The sequence below is a fragment of the Bidens hawaiensis genome, unplaced genomic scaffold (genome assembly GCF_021521415.1).
Source record: "Bidens hawaiensis isolate Kalapana, Puna unplaced genomic scaffold, B.hawaiensis_p1.1 tig00034273_1, whole genome shotgun sequence".
NCBI lineage: Eukaryota > Viridiplantae > Streptophyta > Magnoliopsida > Asterales > Asteraceae > Bidens > Bidens hawaiensis.
This window is the reverse complement of record NW_027495928.1, coordinates 197,406-215,498: the sequence shown is the minus strand read 5'-3', so window position 1 is coordinate 215,498 and position 18,093 is coordinate 197,406. Positions and strand designations below refer to the sequence as shown.

General features: G+C 34.5%; 2 protein-coding genes across 3 annotated transcripts; one reads left to right on the top strand and one right to left on the bottom strand.

The window, feature by feature from the left end:
• On the top strand, positions 1-2,054 carry LOC143586026 (pentatricopeptide repeat-containing protein At4g17616-like). The gene has a single exon (XM_077067672.1). The coding sequence runs from the start codon at positions 1-3 to the stop codon at positions 1,981-1,983; it is 1,983 nt and encodes a 660-aa protein (XP_076923787.1). The 3' UTR covers positions 1,984-2,054.
• Positions 2,055-3,774: 1,720 nt separating this feature from the next.
• Positions 3,775-6,633, bottom strand: LOC143586021 (RHOMBOID-like protein 9, chloroplastic). 2 transcript variants are annotated; one of them, XM_077067668.1, is made up of 6 exons: positions 6,249-6,633; positions 5,806-6,131; positions 5,550-5,715; positions 4,377-4,547; positions 4,126-4,280; positions 3,775-4,049 (listed from the first exon to the last, which is right to left on the bottom strand). In XM_077067668.1, exons 2-6 carry the CDS (start codon positions 6,123-6,125, stop codon positions 3,827-3,829), a joined length of 1,035 nt encoding a protein of 344 aa, XP_076923783.1. In that variant the 5' UTR covers positions 6,126-6,131; positions 6,249-6,633; the 3' UTR covers positions 3,775-3,826. The 2 variants fall into 2 exon arrangements, with proteins under 2 accessions (XP_076923783.1, XP_076923782.1); XM_077067667.1 differs by lacking the exon at positions 6,249-6,633 and having other exon boundaries at positions 5,806-6,237.
• Positions 6,634-18,093: the final 11,460 nt, after the last annotated feature.

The following is an 18,093-nucleotide window of genomic DNA, read 5'->3' as shown; positions in this document are numbered from 1 at the left end:
ATGGCATGGTCACTGGTGAAAAGATCAGTTTTTGATCTCTGCTTGATCCGTGTTAGCTCACGTCTCATTTACCTAGTAACAGTTTATATACAAACCGACAAGAAGCCCTTAAGTTTTCATCTAAGATATCTTTGCAATAGTGTGACACCAAGAAGCCTATGTTGGAAAGGATCTTCTCATGACATATTGCTTAAAAATATTGAAACTTATTTAAAAAACAATCAGATGGATGAAGCATGGGGAGCTTATACAGATTTCAAGAAACTTTACGGTTTACCAGATGACCATATATTGAGTCGGTTCATAACAGAATTATCCTACACGCGTGAGCCCAAATGGCTTCAAAGAGCATGCGATATTATCCTTCTTCTTCCCAAAAAGAAGTCAAACTCACTTCCTTTTGACCAGCTCTACAACCTCTCACTCTCCTTAGCAAGAGCACAAATGCCAGTTCCTGTGTCTATGATTCTTAGGATAATGATTGAGAAAGATAATACCCCACCAGCTAACTTACTGGGCCCGCTCGTTCTTCATATGGTCAAAAAAGAAACAGGTGCATATCTTGCATCGAATATACTAATTCAAATTTGTGATCTTTTTCAGCGTTCGGGTTCTAACTCATGTAGAATAAAGCCCGATACCACGATCTTTAACCTCGTTCTTGATTCTTGTTCGCGTTATAACCTATCTTTCAAGGGTCAACTAATCATAGAGCTGATGTCAAAAATGGGTTTAGTAGGTGATGCAGATACTGTCATAACTATTGCCCGAATCTATGCTGTCAATGGTCAACGAGACGATTTAAAGAAGCTCAAAAACTGTGTTGACTCGGTGGCAGGTTACATGGGTAACCATTATTTCCAGTTTTATGATAATCTCATGAGCTTACATTTTAAGTTCAACGATATTGATTCGGTAACCAAACTCATATTTGATATGACCGGTTTAACCGAAACTCAGACGAGCCCACATAATAAGCCTTTCTTAATCCCGCTTGGATCTCCGAATCTCAAAAAAGGTTTAAAATTACAGGTTTTACCACACTGTTTGCTTGAAAATTCATTAGTGCAGTTTAAAAGAAACGAAGGTTTTGTGACACATTACAATAAAAGACTTGTTTTTACCAACAAAACCCTAGCAAAGCTCATTGTCGGGTATAAACGAGCGGGTCGGGTCAGTGAGCTGTCAAAAGTTTTATCCCGGATCCAAACGGAAAAGGGGCGGGCTGATGTTATTGATGCATGCATTCATGTCGGTTGGCTGGAAACCGCCCACGATATTATAGACGATATGGAGCAGGCAGGTAATTTACCTAACGCTAATTCATATGCATCATTATTAACTGCTTATCAAGAAAGTAACATGCACCGAGAAGCCGACTCGCTATTGAAACATATTAGAAAAACGGGTATAATAATATCCAATGATACGTCAGAGTCGACTGCTTATAAGAACAGATCAGATTTGGTATCGTGTTTGATCCAAGAAATGAAGAAAGGGGATGTAAGTTGTTCGGTTTACGAGTTTAACTCATCGATTTACTTCTTTATGAAGGCTGAAATGATTGATGATGCTTTGAAGACATATAGAAGTATGCAAAGAATGACTATTTATCCTAATGTGGCTACTTACATGTACATGGTGATGGGGTATTCGTGCTTAGAAATGCATCGTGATGTTACTATATTATGGGGCGATATAAAGAGGAGTTTTGAAGATAGGAAGTTGATGACGAGTGTTGATTTGTATGAGGTTTTGGTTTTGAGTTTTTTGAAAGGTGGGTATTTTGAGAGAGTGATGGAGGTTATTAGTTGTATGAAAAAGGATGGAGTTTATGTTGATAAATGGTTGTATAGAAGTGAGTTTTTGAAGCTTCATAAGGATCTTTATAGGAAATTGAAAGCTTGTGATGGTAAAAGTGAGGCTCAGAGCAAAAGGGTTGAACATGTGAAGGCTTTCAGAAAATGGGCTGACATTGATTGAAGTTAGTTGTTGTTTTGATCTCTTGTTTCTAGAGGGTGTATCGATGTTTATTAGAGGTAGCGGTTTCGACATTGATTTGGGTTGTGTTTTATCGAAATGCATAGTATTCGGTGAAAGACGCTCAAGGCCTTTATTTAATGGTTTTTTTTAAATGGGTAAATTTGAAGGCGGGTGATGACGTGGGGGGTACTTTTTTTTTTAAAAGATGTTTGAGGGAGAGAGAACATAAAACATAGTAACATGTTACTGGAACCAAACACCAAAGTGCACAGCGACTATTTTATATGTATTTTAGATGTATTGTTATTTGATTTGGATGATATTCTTCTGTGTCTGCCATTATAGTTGTACTCATGTATTTTAAATATATCCATTTACTTCTTTGTGGTGTATTTGGTGTTTTAGCTGTTAAATGTAGCATTAATGTGTTTTCTGTATGGAATATAATATGTTTTTGCAAATATGAGCATTTTGGTCTCTTTCTTTTTATAGATTACAAGCACAGGCACTGCTGAATTAAACAAAAAGATAGAAATTGTTAACCGGGAAAGAAAATGTCATCAGCTACATTATGTGGTTAATATAAACTACAACATACGAGCTAAATGCTTTATCAGCACAATGGAAGGAACTCTGTGAGAAGAACATTTCAATTGAAGCTGCATGTGTCTTAGGAGGGTAAGATGTAGACAAACTTATCTCTACCCCGTAGGAATAAAGAGGCTGTTTCTGTTAAGACCCCTGACTCGATAGTAGTTTGCATCAAGCCTTGGACATAAGGCACATAGCACTCAACCGTCGGACACCGGTCGATTGGTGCATGTACCCTTGTGTTTCGGCTATCAATGCCACACATGATGCATGATTAACAACAATTTACGAAACAAAGTTAACGAATCAAAAGAAGCGTTTGTATGAGAATAAGCTGATATAAGCGTGTTATTCGAAACCTGATCTTTACACAAAATGCAAAAAACTTTTCGTACAAGATTCAAATTACCACTCTTTGCATACATGTCTATAAACGAGATGAGCCGAGTCGAAGCCCGACATGAAATAACCTGAGACCAAACCAAATTGGTTTCTCTTGGTAGGTCTCTGGGTATAGTTTCTTAAGAATCTCAGGCATCGGGTCAGTATCGGGTATAAACCGAAAGGACCCGACTAAGACTGAACCCTTAAAGGAAAAGTAAAAAGAAAAGGGCCAAACTTGGCAAGATTTTGTATCTGTACAATGAATCATGAAACAGATTCAGACCTTAGACTGAATTCATATTTGCCCAAATCCAAAACATTAACATAGTCAATTTTAAGACTTCAAATTCCTAAACCTAGTCAATTTCAAAATTGCAACAAATCAATTTCAAAAGAAAGAATCTGCAACATCGAACAAATTTGTTGATCATGGAGGAAACTGAACATTTTTTATATATTTGCAACCCTCAAGTGAGAGGGTTGATTATATCAGGTATTCAGACATGCACCTACAACAATAGAGATGGTATAGGGTATGCACATTTATTAAAACTAAGGTTACAGACATATGCTACATGATATGTTGCAACTTAAATCATAGCGTACAAGTGATTAACGCACAAAAAGCCTAGAAATTTTCTAGGTTGCTAACACCGTTAGCCTCAGTCTTCATCCTCTTAAGAGCACCTCTGATGGAGGCATTTGTGGATGAGAGATAGGATAAAGAAACTCATCCTCATCCGCATGTAATTTCCTTACAGATCATGGACGCTCGACTCAATGCATGTAAAAACACACGCCACACCACACAAGAAACACACTCAAACACACCTATATTACACATATACCATTCCTTTTGGTGTTTAGATTACACAAGAGTGTCTACAGCTAGTGAACCCATTGGTGGTTCAAATACAAGAAGCAAAGAACTCAAAACCACAACAAAAATGGAGAAAAATACAACTGATTTACAAGGATCAACATTTCTCCCAATCAGTGTCATTCCATTTTCTTCTCCACTTCCCAGTTGTAACGTGGGACATGTAAAGAACCCGTAAGCTATGCCAGTAAAAACTGATACAAAATGTGTCCTGCAACAATATTCAATCCATTTAATAGGTATCTCGCCAGTTCTGTTTATTTAAAAATTAAATAATATTAACTAACCAGTCATCAATTGGACCAAAAGCGGATAAAACAAAACCAAGACCAGTAGCAACAACTGCCTTCTGATACATGCTTACAAAACCATCTTTATTAATGGCATCCTTGTTTTGATAGTGATATATAAGCCAAGCTCCAATTATACCAAACGCGGGACCCTAAAAGTTTTAAATTTATAGCTCATTTAAGTAACCAATATCAAGAAACTAAGTGGAAGTTTAAACATGATTGACATATGAATTCTTGTTGCTTACTGATCCACCAACAGTTGGATAAGGGGTGTGGAGAAAACTGGTGAAGTTGCCTGAGAGTCCACCGAGTACATATATCAAGAAAAAGGTGAACGGGCCATAGGCTCGGCATACTTGAGGACCAAATGTCAGCAGAATCCAACAACCGAGCCCGATGTGAAGCATCCCTGTGTGCTGCAAAAAGATAATTACTTTTAGGGCGAATACAGTAAAAAACCAACATACCTCTTATTTTTTTCTCGTTAAAGTCCTTTGAATATTTCTTATGTAGAATGTAATTTCAAACCAATTATATATGAATGTTTTACCCTAACGGGCTAAACTATAAAAATTGGCTTGACATAAAAGAATCTAAGACACTCAAATGTATAATTAATACATAAAACTACCTGAATTGTTATACTTGTTAAATTTGTTAATTGAGACATTTTCTTAATCATACTTGACAAACTATAAAAACTAAAAAGTTTAAATTTTTTCGACGATAAGTGTTTTAGTCAACCTAACCTGCTTCCACCCGTTTAAAAAATTTACCCATTTTGACTAGGTGTCTCAATCGTGTTGGGTTGGCGGATTGAATTCTACAACTTTAACCCAACCCATGTACTTATTCGTGTTGGGTTCTAGGTTGACCGGTTTTGTGTTCATCTATAAACATGAGTAATACCTAGTTACTTGGTAACAATTTCTTATAGTTTGTTAAACTTGTAACAATTTAAACAATTAATTATTCTGCCCTAAATCAAACAATATTGCAACTGGTGTTCTTTTAACTGTTCTTTTATTCCCAATTAACAAACCGGGGTTTATATATTTAGCTCGATATTAGAAGAAACAAATGGAAAAGATTGGAGAGTATCAACTTTTCATCTTAAATTTTATTACTTTTCATAACCCTTTTAAAAGCGCTTTAAAATGAGTTGACAGGTCAACCCACTTACTAAACGGGCCATGTTCAGGCTGACCCATTTTTTAAATGGGTTGTGTTCAGGTTAACCTGTTTTTTCGTGTCGTGTTCGGGTCACGTCAGGACTTTCTGCCCCTAGTTTTGACCCGCAACCCAACTCGTCCATTTTCCACTTCTAACCTTAAGGTTTTTCCAAGTGGATATAGATGATAAAACGAAAAACTTTGAACTACTCTAGAATGGCACGAACCCAGTCGTCAATCTTGTACCAGAAACATCAGTGTGAGTAGCCGCCACCATTCTCCATATACGATTAAATGATTAATCTTTGCTCCATACAGTGCTGGAAGTGAGAACAGATCCAAATCCGAGTTCTTAACCGGGCTTGCAATTTCAAACAGATAAACCGCAATGTTTAGCGAAGCGATTCTGCCTCTGCAACAACAAATCACCAATTAATAAATACATATAGACATAATAATCAGATAAAAAATGTAATAACAACTTGAAAGTTGCATGCTTTACATTAAATAGAGGCCACAAGTTTCATCATAATCACTCTTCACACCACCTTTAGTAGCCGATGAAACAATATTCTTGTTTAAAGAATTCGGAGAATATCGGTCTGTATTCTCCTTAAATTTGCCAAAATAAGAATCTAGTGATTGTAAATGCTTGTCTCTAGAACTAGACTTTAATGCAAACTTTGATGATTTATTATCCTTCTCAGATGAACTGACAGAGATTGATCTTAACAAGTTTGCACATTTGAGCATGCTTCTGTATGGTCTCACCAAAGTTTGGTCTTTGTAACATGTTTTGAAGCATATTGGAGCCACAGTCATGTTCCCCTGAAAAGAATACATATTTGCATGGGAAAATAATAAGTAAAGCTTATTCAGGCATTTTAACAAACACCTGGTGGGCACCCAAATAAAAACAAATAAAAAGTGTTGTTTAATGTGTACCCGATTGAAGACGAAAGATGGGTGTTATTAAATGTGGAGAAAGAAGACAATTGGGTTAAATAAGAGCTTCCATTAATGGGGATTTCGTGGGTTTAAAGGATGGTTTCCATTAATGGAGGTGTAGTGAGTATTTAAAAGCGTTACTGACGGAAGAGACATTGAACAAGAACAAAATTAAGGATTGAAGCTTATCGGTTGTGTGTCCATTGAGTGGTTGCCACGTAGGCATAACATTCAATCTCCACCATTAGTTGTGATTTTTGTGGGGTAAGAAAATGAAGGCCGAAACCCACTGTATCTTATTAGACTCGACTACGAAGTGTTGACAATGTAGTTATGTCTGTATGTATTTGGTATTATCTCTAAAAGAATTGACAGTTAAATTATTCTTTATTTATAAAAAAAATATTATTTTTCAGTTGTTTTCTATTATTCGAATCAAGGTGTGATATCCTATATCATGTTAGTAGCAGAGATTCTGAGAGAGATACGAGCTTAAACGGGAGGTAGAGAAGTGACAGTTAGTATTAAAGATCGGATGGCACTGTATACAGTCAGTGTTGCAAAAATCCCGACTAGACACCGATTAATCGTTGGTCCTCACTTCACTGATTAATTTTGGGCTAGTCGGTTAATTAATCGGTCAACGGTCAAATCCGGCCATAATCGGTGGTTTCCGACGAGATTCTCACCAAAATCAACGGTTTAGCAAAAACCAGGGGTTTTCGGCGAGATTCTTGCCACTTTACGGCCAAAGTATGTTTGTATATGTATAAAACTGAAAATTACATATAAAAATGTGTGTGTGTGTATATAAAACTGAAAAATATACATTAAAGTCCAATTCACTTAATCCTGATTAATCTCGATTATTGCTAGACCCCACACCACCGTCCGACTAGTAATTTTTGCAACACTTTATACAACCAAGTTCAAGTATTAAAAATAGATTGACATATACATAATGATGTGGCACATCATGTTCATGTAGGTTGGTGCAAGTTGAGAGCATGTACAAGAGTATTGTATGATAAGCGGTTTTTAAGAAGATTATAGGAGAAATTTTCTAGGGTTGCGGTTTGATATTCTATCTTATACAGAACTGATTGTTAAGTCATCAAGAAGATACGAGCATGAAAGTTGGAGGTAGCAAAGATGATTATGTTGGGGTGAATGTGCGAGTACACAAGGGCAAGCCAAATAAAAATTAAGTTTTACAAGAGAAATTGGGGGTGACATGTATCATGGATAAGATAAGAGGTGGGATATTGAAATAATTTGGACACATGAAGAGAAAATAAGTTACGGCTCAAAGACTGTGAAAACCCTCACAGTGGAAGGGGGTGTGGAGTAGAGCCGTACCCAAAATGACATTGCATAAACGGACTGGGTAGTATTATACTAGACTTTCACGAACCGAGAACATTATCAGGGATACGTGTTCTTGAAAGCAACAAACCAAGATTATGGACTTTTAAAGCTGTTTATAGATTCATCTTAAGTTGTCTTTAGTCCTTGGTCTTAAATCTAGTTTTGCCTTAACCGTAACTTTGCCTTAATATTTTTCTTGGCGTATAAATGGTTTTATTTATGGGAATGTATAGTTACTTTTAAAGGGGTAAGTGTTACTTTTTACTATCTCTTTCTCTTTTGTCTTTTGCTAATATAGGTCCTTAACAACTCAATGCTTTTAACACTTCTTGCTAGCGATGATTTACTACTTCATTATTGTGTAAGACTAAATATATAATTATCTAACTATCTATTGCCTATCATAAAATCCTAGGTGTCGTTCTCAGGTTGTTCCCCTCATTCTCTAAAGCCACCAGATTGCTTGATTTATAAATGGAGGCTTCTCATGTATTTGACCCGAATTCGGGGTATGTGTCTCACCAAACCCGGATAGTCTTTAAATGGGTTATAACATCTCATTTATTTGTAAAACTATTTCATAAGCAAACAATAATTTTCACGGATCATGGGTCTCACCAAACCCGGATAACCCTTAAACGGGTTATAACATCTCATTTATTTGTGAAATAACCTCTTAATTATCAAAGATTAATTTTTACGGGTTATTGTGTCATTGTATTTCTTCTAGCATAAGTCCTTAAAAATTAATCTTCTAACTTCAACTACATCATATGATGACCTGCATATGCGTTGAAAATAAAATAGTTTTGTCAACACAAGGTTGAGTGAGTAAAACACCAGATTTTCATGATTTTATATAATAATAAATAAGATAGCAAACTGTGTCAAATGAGATAAGCAATTTAACCATAGCATATAAACAAATCAATCAAACCATAAAGAAAGGGCTAAACCGCTGCCATGCGAATGGGCATTGGTTACCAAAAATGAGGTGTCGGTGAAACCATTGTCAATGCGTCGGATGCCGGCCACTACGACGGTCGTATGATCATACTAGACTGAGATTATGTTGGACCTCTCCGAATGCGTATAAATCAAGTAAGCACATAAACAAGTAAGGTATAAATTGTTAACCACAGGTGACAACAGTTGCAAGTTGAGTAATATATAGTAATAAAATAAATAGAACACATATGTCCCCAAAGTTTTTGTTTTTAATCGTTTTGATATTTTATAATGATTTATTTTATTTTATTTTATAACGTAGTTTTGTTTTAATTTAATACATATATATTAGTTTGTTATTATATTTTTTAGCATTTGGGTAATTTTAATTGAGATGTGTAGGTTTTTTAGATTTTTAACGAACAAACTTCAACAAATATGAACACAAATATTTGTCTAATGAAAAAAGGGGCGTTGATGTAGTTGACGATGGTGGGTAGTATCGGAAGTTAACCAGCGATGGAGATGATATAGTAGCAACAAAGAACATGTAAATGAGATAAATTAAATTAGGGTTTGATGATTAAAGTGTTTACCAAATAAATAAGATCTTATAACCCATTTGAGGGCCATTAGGGTTTGGTAAGACCCATAACCCGTGGAAATTATTCTTTGATGATTAAGGGGTTATTTTACAAATAAATGAGATGTTATAACCCGTTTAAGGGTTATCCGGGTTTGGTGAGACCCATGACCCGCAAAAATTATTGTTTGATTATGAAAGAGTTTCACAAATAAATGAGATGTTATAACCCATTTAAAGACTATCTGGGTTTGGTAAGACCCATACCCGTGATTTCGGGTCAAATGCATGAGAAACCTCCATTTAGAAATCAAGCAATCTGGTGACTCTAGAGAATGAGGGGAACAACCTGAGAGCGAGACATAGGATTTTATGGTAGACAATTATATAGATAGATTTTTTAACGTTTGGGTTTTATCGGTTGAGATGTTTAGGTTTTTTAGATTTTTAACGAACAAACATAAACGAACACGAGCATGTTGATTTTTTTAAATGTACAAACATGAACACAAATATTTTTCTAATGAAAAAAGAGGCATTGATGTAGTTGACGATGGTGGGTGGTATTGAAAGTTAACCGACGACGACGACGACGATGATGATGATGATAGACCAGCAATGAAGAACATGTAAAATAGATAAATTAAATTAGCGTTTGATAATGAAAGTGTTTATCAATAAATAAGATTTTATAACCCATTTAAGGGCTATTAGAGTTTGGTAAGACACTTAAAACAAAATTACGTTAAAAAATAAAATAATCATCATAAAATAGTAAAACGATTAAAAACAAAACTTTAAATAAACTCCCGTAACACGAGTGGATTAAACTAGTATATATATATATATTTATATATGGCCATTATAATCATTTATATTATAATAAATCAAAATATTAATTATACCTTATTATATATTTGTTTGATAATTGTTGATGCTAATAAAGGGTTTCCCATTGGGTATATATATAGAGAGATAAATATTAACATCATAACCTAATTACACAAACATAACAATTTGTGTGCCTCCTCTCTCCTAAACCGGGTTTCTCTCAAGAACCCTAACACCATCCTTAACTATACATCCTAAAGGGGAACTCGATCAACCTGATAACTATGTCGCCTACATCCTTTTCCGATGCGGTTAGTACTCTCCATGCTATAACAGGTACACATATAATTATAGGTATATCATATTATTCATGTTTTTCATTATCACCATGAGGAATTGATCAACATGTGGTATCAAGAGCGATGTTGTTTAATCGGTTCTTCATGGTTTCCATTAAATCTGGATTTAAACCGGAAAACTTGAATCTAAAGTCTTGATAAAACCTAATTTTGAATTTTTTATGCTTGTACTAATTGAAATCGGTTTATAAATAAATTGTATAAAACTTTTTGGTTAAAAACCTGTTAAAAATCTTTCACATTAAAAACCTGTTAAAAATTTATGGTTTTTCGGTGATGTTCTTCGTGTTCATCATGAGTTTTTTGAAAATAATACATATTTTGGTTAAAATTTAGATTATGATTGTGTTTTTCCTAAAATAATTGAAAAACACATCTCCAAAGATTTTTTGAAATTTGAATAATTATTAAGAATATAAATTTCAAAATTAAACAAATCTTGGAGATAAAATTAATCTCTAACAATTTGAACCAAAATATTATTACCTTAAATAATTTTTGGATTTTAATACTTACCGAAATCTTGGTCAAACTAAAATTTCATCAAAACCGAAATCTCATTAAAACCGAGATCCCATCAAAAACCGAAAACTTATTAAAAACCGAAAACCTGATAAAAACCGAGAACTCATAATTTGACCGATAACTCATTAATAGAATCAAGAACTCATTACAAAACCGAAAACCAAAACTTTTCTAATCTAAACAGGTTATTATTAACTAATTAAATGTTTTGTAAATACTTATAACTTAAAAACCTTTTACAAAACATAAAAAGCTTAACTTGAGTGAATTTTGATGTATCACTTCTGTCCAAAAGTGATGTGTTACATCTACCCTATCATTCAAGTCTAACTAAAGCTTTTGTTAGTTTTTGCCTAAGATGATACAAATGTCTCACTTCTGCCCAAAGGTGATGTGTTACATTTTTATCTAGCAAAACTAGCCCGTACATAATTAAAATAATTGTCTCACTTCTGTCCAAAGGTGATGTGATACAATTGTTTTGCACACATACTTAAATAAATTTTAATTCTGTCCAAAGGTGATTTATTTTTTGTTTAAGTAGTACTTTTAATTATAGTTTATTAGTTTGATGTTAATAATAGACATATCACATATTCAATAAAGTATAATTATCCTCACATTAATGATCCTTCATTAATCTAATGATCATAAATATTAATTTTGTATTATTTTAATATTCCATGACATTACTCACTATAATTTTCTTCTATAAATAACTATCTCATTCAAATCATCCACTCTAATATTAAAGAATAATATAAGCTTTACATCACAAAGAGTTTCAATAATATTTAGCTCTTCTCAGTTTTAATTATCCATTAAGACATGATATGACTATCTTACTGTTCTTTCTAATAACAATCATTTTATTAAAAACTAGAGCATAATAAATGAGATAAGTCAATCATAATGTCTCTTATGATAATGATAATCAAGAACTTATTTAAATAAATGTTATCACTAGAGTTATTGTTGATTTAGTTTTTCGTAAGACTAATCAAAATAAATCATACGATGCATGTATTCCTTCTAAATTCTAACTATAAGGTTAAATGGTATTCCTGAATACATCATAATGTACAATTTCATGACATATAAAATTAAGGGCTCGCACATGAAAATAAGTACAATTTTATAGTACATCACATACTAAATTTTCAATAGTACAATTTGGTGCATTACGAATCAACTATAACACTCAGAAGCACCAAAGGAAAATGAGTGTGTTGATCAGCAACATATGTACACGAAAAAAAATGTCTGGTACTAGAAATAAGATGTTATTCAACTCACTACCACTAAAACCTAAAAGAGGATCATTCTAAGGTTCATAGACAATATACAAGTATTACTTCCAGCTCTAAGTTCTCTAAGGATAAGACTCGTTGCAAAAATATGTCATTAGATTAGACATAAGCAACAAGACTATCCATAATTCAAAAGAACATCTGGCTAAAACAGTAGTAGTATATTAATGATATTTAAGTATGCTAATCCTAATATTCCAATTAACACGTGATAGGTTGAGTCTATTTCTATGAGTTTCTTCACTGATATCAACAAATAACTAACATGAGTGTTGGTGGCAAAATTTAAATGTTAAGATTATTAGAGCCATGATAAACTGTCTTCTAATTACGCTTATGATAGCTTAAATATTCTGGAGACTAATTAGAATTTAGTATCATACTTAAGCTACAATATGACAGTTATGAGGTTTGCATAGCCAACATAAAGTCACTCTTACTTTAAACTCTCATATTATTTGTTATCAATATCTAGATTGAAACATTTATAAAATAGAACTAGATGATATTATATACTTTCACAACTTTTGTTATCATGAAAAGAAAAATTTAACAAAAGACAAATGAGACCTATAAAATTCATCAATTAAAACCAAATTTCATGAGACATCATGATATGTTGACGAGAGTAAATTTTCATAATCTCATTCTTAGTGATTTAAATCACTTGTTAGATGCCCTAAACATTATTTGGCTTAAGAAATAAGTATGGGTCCACCAGAAGATATATTTCACTTACATTCGTGGAACTTATTCAAATGGAATATTCATACATAATTCTTTATCATTTAAAAGACTATTTACTTGTATCCAATCGGTCGTCTATGATCCACGGTCTTAAAGAGATCCATTCTTATATACTTAATACGATTTCTTCTAAATATGTCCCTAAGTTTACTATGACATCTGGACGTTAGTGAAATCAAATCAAGTCTAACATATATATAACAGATTCCCATGTCACGTACATCATTGAAACTTCTCTTGTATATTTTGTAGAGATATTAAAGATCAGTGGGAGCCTTAAGTGTCTTAATCATAACTTACAAGATTTGCAAAAGGTGGGGGGAGTGAAAACTTTATATTATCACAATTACACCTCTTGTACAAGACACTGCTCCATCACAATACTATTCTATCAAAACTTACCTCTTTAGAATTTACAATCTTTTACAAAAGTTTCATTGTTGCTTAAAGTGGGCAAATTCGGATTTCTTACTAAACTAATCCTCAACAAGAGAAACTCCAACAACTTATATTATTAACTTGTTTCTCTGTTAGAATCTATTGGTCTATAAATATTAACCCTAAGCATGCTAATTTCTTAATGGTTTCTAAGGTCAGTGGGAACAGTAAAAGTCCTTATAATGACTTGGCAAAAGTACAAGAGGCAGGGGAAGAGAGTTATTAAATTTTACTCCAATTACACCTCTTGTACACCATATTGTATCCACTCTTACACACTTAGAATCCTGAAAATGATAACAACCTAACTAAGAGCTAATTCATAAAACTGAAACTTCAAATAAACTCAATAATCAACTCAGGAGGTCATCTAGGTTTTAAAACCTACTAACTTTGATGATTATGTAAGCTCCCTAACTAAAGTTGAAATGCATGTTGGAAAGTTTAATGACCATACTCCTTCTAATTAAATCATTAGCATCAATCAATCTTCTAAATGGAATAAGCTATTATTAGCAAATTAAACTGAACTTCATAAGTCAGAATAACGTTTGAGATTTTGTTGAAACACCGAAGGGTATTCATAACTAAATTAAATCCTAACACAAACGTTAAGACACAAAGGAGGATGATTGATTGTTAAAGGTTACATTCAAGGAGAAATCAATTATCAAAGAATCTTCTTACCTGTATTACAAAAGATTTCTTTAAGTATCATTATTGTTCTAGTAGCTTATAATAGTTAAGAGCTACATTAGATGAACATTAAAGCAACTTTCCCTAACAATCGACTTACATATTTATATGTTTATAACACAACCTAAAAGTTATAAACTGAAGTTAAAGAACATTTAGTCTATAAGTCAATAAAATCCATATATAGGTTAATGCAAACATCAAAATGTGATGAAATCTTTATACAATTATTTTCATCAAAAACCTAGTGGATTAATGTACCTACCTCAAGATGAGTGGGAGCAACTAAAAACAAACTTGTCCTTATATAGATAACATTCTTCTGACAAGTATATGTTACACAAGTCAAAGCATTGTTCGTACATACTTCAATGTGATTGATCTCAGAGATATCCCTTACATAATATATATCATAATATTATGAGATAGACCCAAAGGAACGTTAGTTTTGTTCTATAATTAAGTTTTATCTTAAATGGGTCCTTACACATGTAACAAACAATATTGCTCTATTTAGAGGACAATAGGATCATTGAGATTATTACGTTATGATTCATTAAGTAGAAACCTTATATAGGTTCAAGTCTATACTCGTTCAAATATTACTCAAAATTGCAACACACTAGATATGTCTAGATTAATGTGAACCATCTAAAAGAGTATTAAAATATCTTTAAAAGAAATGGAAGACTATACTTTAAAAGAAGAAGTGAGAATTCAAACCGGTAGATTACTCTAAACTTTGTCATATTCAGTGATAAGAAAATGTAATTTTTGGGATATATTATTATGTCAGTAGATAAATCTATCTCATGGAGGAGTCATAATGAACTGATAACAACAACCTAAGTCATAACGACATAATATGTTGATTAATTACAACGTTGTTGTCAATAAATTTTGTTGAATATTTATTAGTGGACTCATAAGTTATATTAAACTCTAGATAAATTATATATTGAAGACTAATTGTGATAAAGTCAGCTACCATGTTTTCTCAAACAGTAACAGTTTGAGAGGTGCTGCATCAAATTTTGATATGAAATTAATTATTCGTTTATGAACAAATTGAGGAATCTAAATTTTCATATCGAATACATTCATGATATGCTTAAGGATCCTATAACTAAAGGTCTATTACCCATAAGTATTATGAAAGCGCTTATAATCATGATGGGTTTATTAATGACCGCGTACAACTGCATATCGTAGTATGAATGATTAAATATTAAATTTCCTCATCAGTTTTGATTTGTATGTCTCTTAATATGTTCTGCATGCATAATGACATATAGACAAATTATTATACAAATCAAACTGTAAGGCCCCGTTACCGGTAACCCTACTTTCGTGTTGGATTTACTCATAAACACAGTTCTAAATATCAGAGTTAATTAAAACATTTACGCGGAATATAAAACTTTCATAAAACATTACAATATTTCATAACTTGTCTCAAAGCATCCTTCGTCTTTCACATTAAAACATTAAAATTAAAACATCGTAAGTCTTCAGATGCCAGATTCTTGTTCAGTGCCATGTGTCTCCTCAAGCGAGCTGCCTCATCCTACTCACCTGCGTGCATACTAAAAGTCAGCTACGCTGAGTGAGTTCTAGTTAATCACATAATCATACAATAAATTCTTACGCTTCATACTTAATCTCTTAACTTTCTTTCATATACACCTAAGTGCTTTTACTTTCATTTTTACTTTCATACTTTCTTTACATTCATAATCATACGTTCATTTTTACCATCATGCTTTCCTTACATACATAATCATACTTTTTAAAGAGCCTTTCGCCCTATAGCCTCACAGATATTATAAGGGTCTGGTCCCTAGTTTTCGAATATTAGAAGGGTTCGATTCCCTAACATCACAGATATTATAAGGGTCTGGTCCCTAGTTTTCGAATATTAGAAGGGTTCGATTCCCTAACATCACAGATATTATAAGGGTCTGGTCCCTATCATCACAGATATTATAAGGGTCTGGTCCCTAGTTTTCGAATATTAGAAGGGTTCGATTCCCTAACATCACAGATATTTATAAGGGTCTGGTCCCTTGTTTTCGAATATTAGAAGGGTTCGATTCCCTCTTCGTTACCATACAACCATACATCATACCTCGAGTATTAGTAGGGCTCGGTACCCTTTTCGTAACCATACAACCATACATCATACCTCGAGTATTATTAGGGCTCGGTACCCTTTTCGTAACCATACAACCATACATCATACCTCGAGTATTATTAGGGCTCGGCAACATTTCATTTTAGCTAGTTTACTAAATGGTGTGGCTACGAAACTTTTGTTTGCGCCTGAATCAAATAATACAGAAGCGGAAACACCGTTCACTAGAAACGTACATGTGACGACATCCGGAATCTGCTTGGCTTGTTCTTGGGTCAGCATGTAGGCTCTAGTTCTTGGCCTAGCTTGATCGGCATCCTTCCTTCCACTACCTCCAGCTTCACCATCTGTGCACTCTCTCGCCATGTGGCCTGTCTTGCCACATTTGTAACATGCTGGCTTTGCACTGCACTCATTGGCATAATGCCCTACCTTCCCACACTTATAACACACATTAGACCCCATCCGGCATTCCCCACCGTGAGCCTTTCCACATTTGAGACAAACACCAGAACTTTTACCCCACTTGCACTCACCACCATGCATCTTTCTGCAGGTCTTACACGATCTCTTCTCCCACACTCTCTGCTTCTTATCTTTGGGGTTCCACAACTGAGTACCGGGTCGTTTAGCAGGAGCGGCCCATTTCTTCTCTTTCTTCTCGTCTCCCATCACCACATCATCCGCAGCCAGGTCTGCATAGACCATCTCTGCGAGTTCGACAGCAGAATCGAAAGTAGCAGGTTTACTTGTCCTGACTAACATACGGACTCTCTGTGGTAATCCTCTCACATAACACTTGATTCTCCATATCGGGTACCAACCTAGACATTCGATTGAACTCTGTAGTGTACTCACGATGTGTCATCGTCCCAGCTTTCAAGTTTAGGAACTTCATCTCCGCCCTTTCAACCTCGGCGTCAGCACAGAACTTCTTCATTACTAACTCCTCTTTGATCTCTTCTCGGGTCTTCCTCTGCTCCACACTCTCCCACCAATACATAGCCTCATCTTCAAATGATTGGGTGGCATAACCGACAGCTTGGTCAGGACGACACTCGCTGATTCGGATAATTTTGTCCATGGCGGTTATCCACTGAAGAGTAGCGATTGCGTCTCCTAAACCAGTCAGCTTAGGCGGGTCGCAACCTTTGAAGGACTTATAGTTGCAACCGCCTCGGCCCCTCTTCCTATCATCATCTTTCACAGACCTTACCTCACTTGAGTCACCCCTTTCCCTCTCGTCATCCTTTCTGCCATTACCACCTGCCCCTTCAACAGTTCTTTCACGGCTTCCAGCAGACCTTCCCGGGGTAATATTCTTCACAGCAGTGGCTACAGCTTGAACAATAGCTGCTTGAATTGCAGGATCCAGTTGAACTCCTTCATTGTTTTCCGGGTTCCTTCCCGTTGCGCTTCCTTCAGCTTCAGTGTTGGAAGCGGTCTCAACCGAAGGTTGCTGGACACGACGAGGCCTGCCGCGTTGTCCAGTGCGACCTCCAGCTCCAACAATGTCTCCGGCTCCAGCCATCGTATTCTAAAAGGGAAAAGACAAACATCATCATTCAAGGAACTATTTAGTACAAGGATAGCAAGGCTAACAGGTAATAACAGTGGCCAGCTGTGACTAGCTGATCACATTGCTTTCCGTGTCCTATACACTTCCCTTTATGAGTCTATTTGTGCTGGTTCTACTTAAGCAATTAGTCAAATCAACAATCAATTATTCCTATCCCTTTTATTCACATATATTTTCTTTCTCATTAACATATATCATTTAATCATACAATTTACCTTTACTGATCTTGCTTGAGCGACACATGGCATTCTTGGACTGGCATCTTCTTTCATTTCTTACTTATATCCCATACTCTGTTCGAGTCTAAGCATGTAGGATGCTTAA

Coding starts and splice junctions, on each gene's coding strand:
- LOC143586026 (XM_077067672.1), top strand. CDS start 1: ATGGCATGGTCACTGGTGAAAAGATCAGTTTTTGATCTCTGCTTGATC.
- LOC143586021 (XM_077067667.1), bottom strand. CDS start 6,146: ATGTATTCTTTTCAGGGGAACATGACTGTGGCTCCAATATGCTTCAAA. Junction 5,716..5,805: donor ACTTGTGGCCTCTATTTAAT/GTAAAGCATGCA, acceptor TTGTTGTTGCAG/AGGCAGAATCGCTTCGCTAA. Junction 4,281..4,376: donor ATCCAACTGTTGGTGGATCA/GTAAGCAACAAG, acceptor TAAAACTTTTAG/GGTCCCGCGTTTGGTATAAT.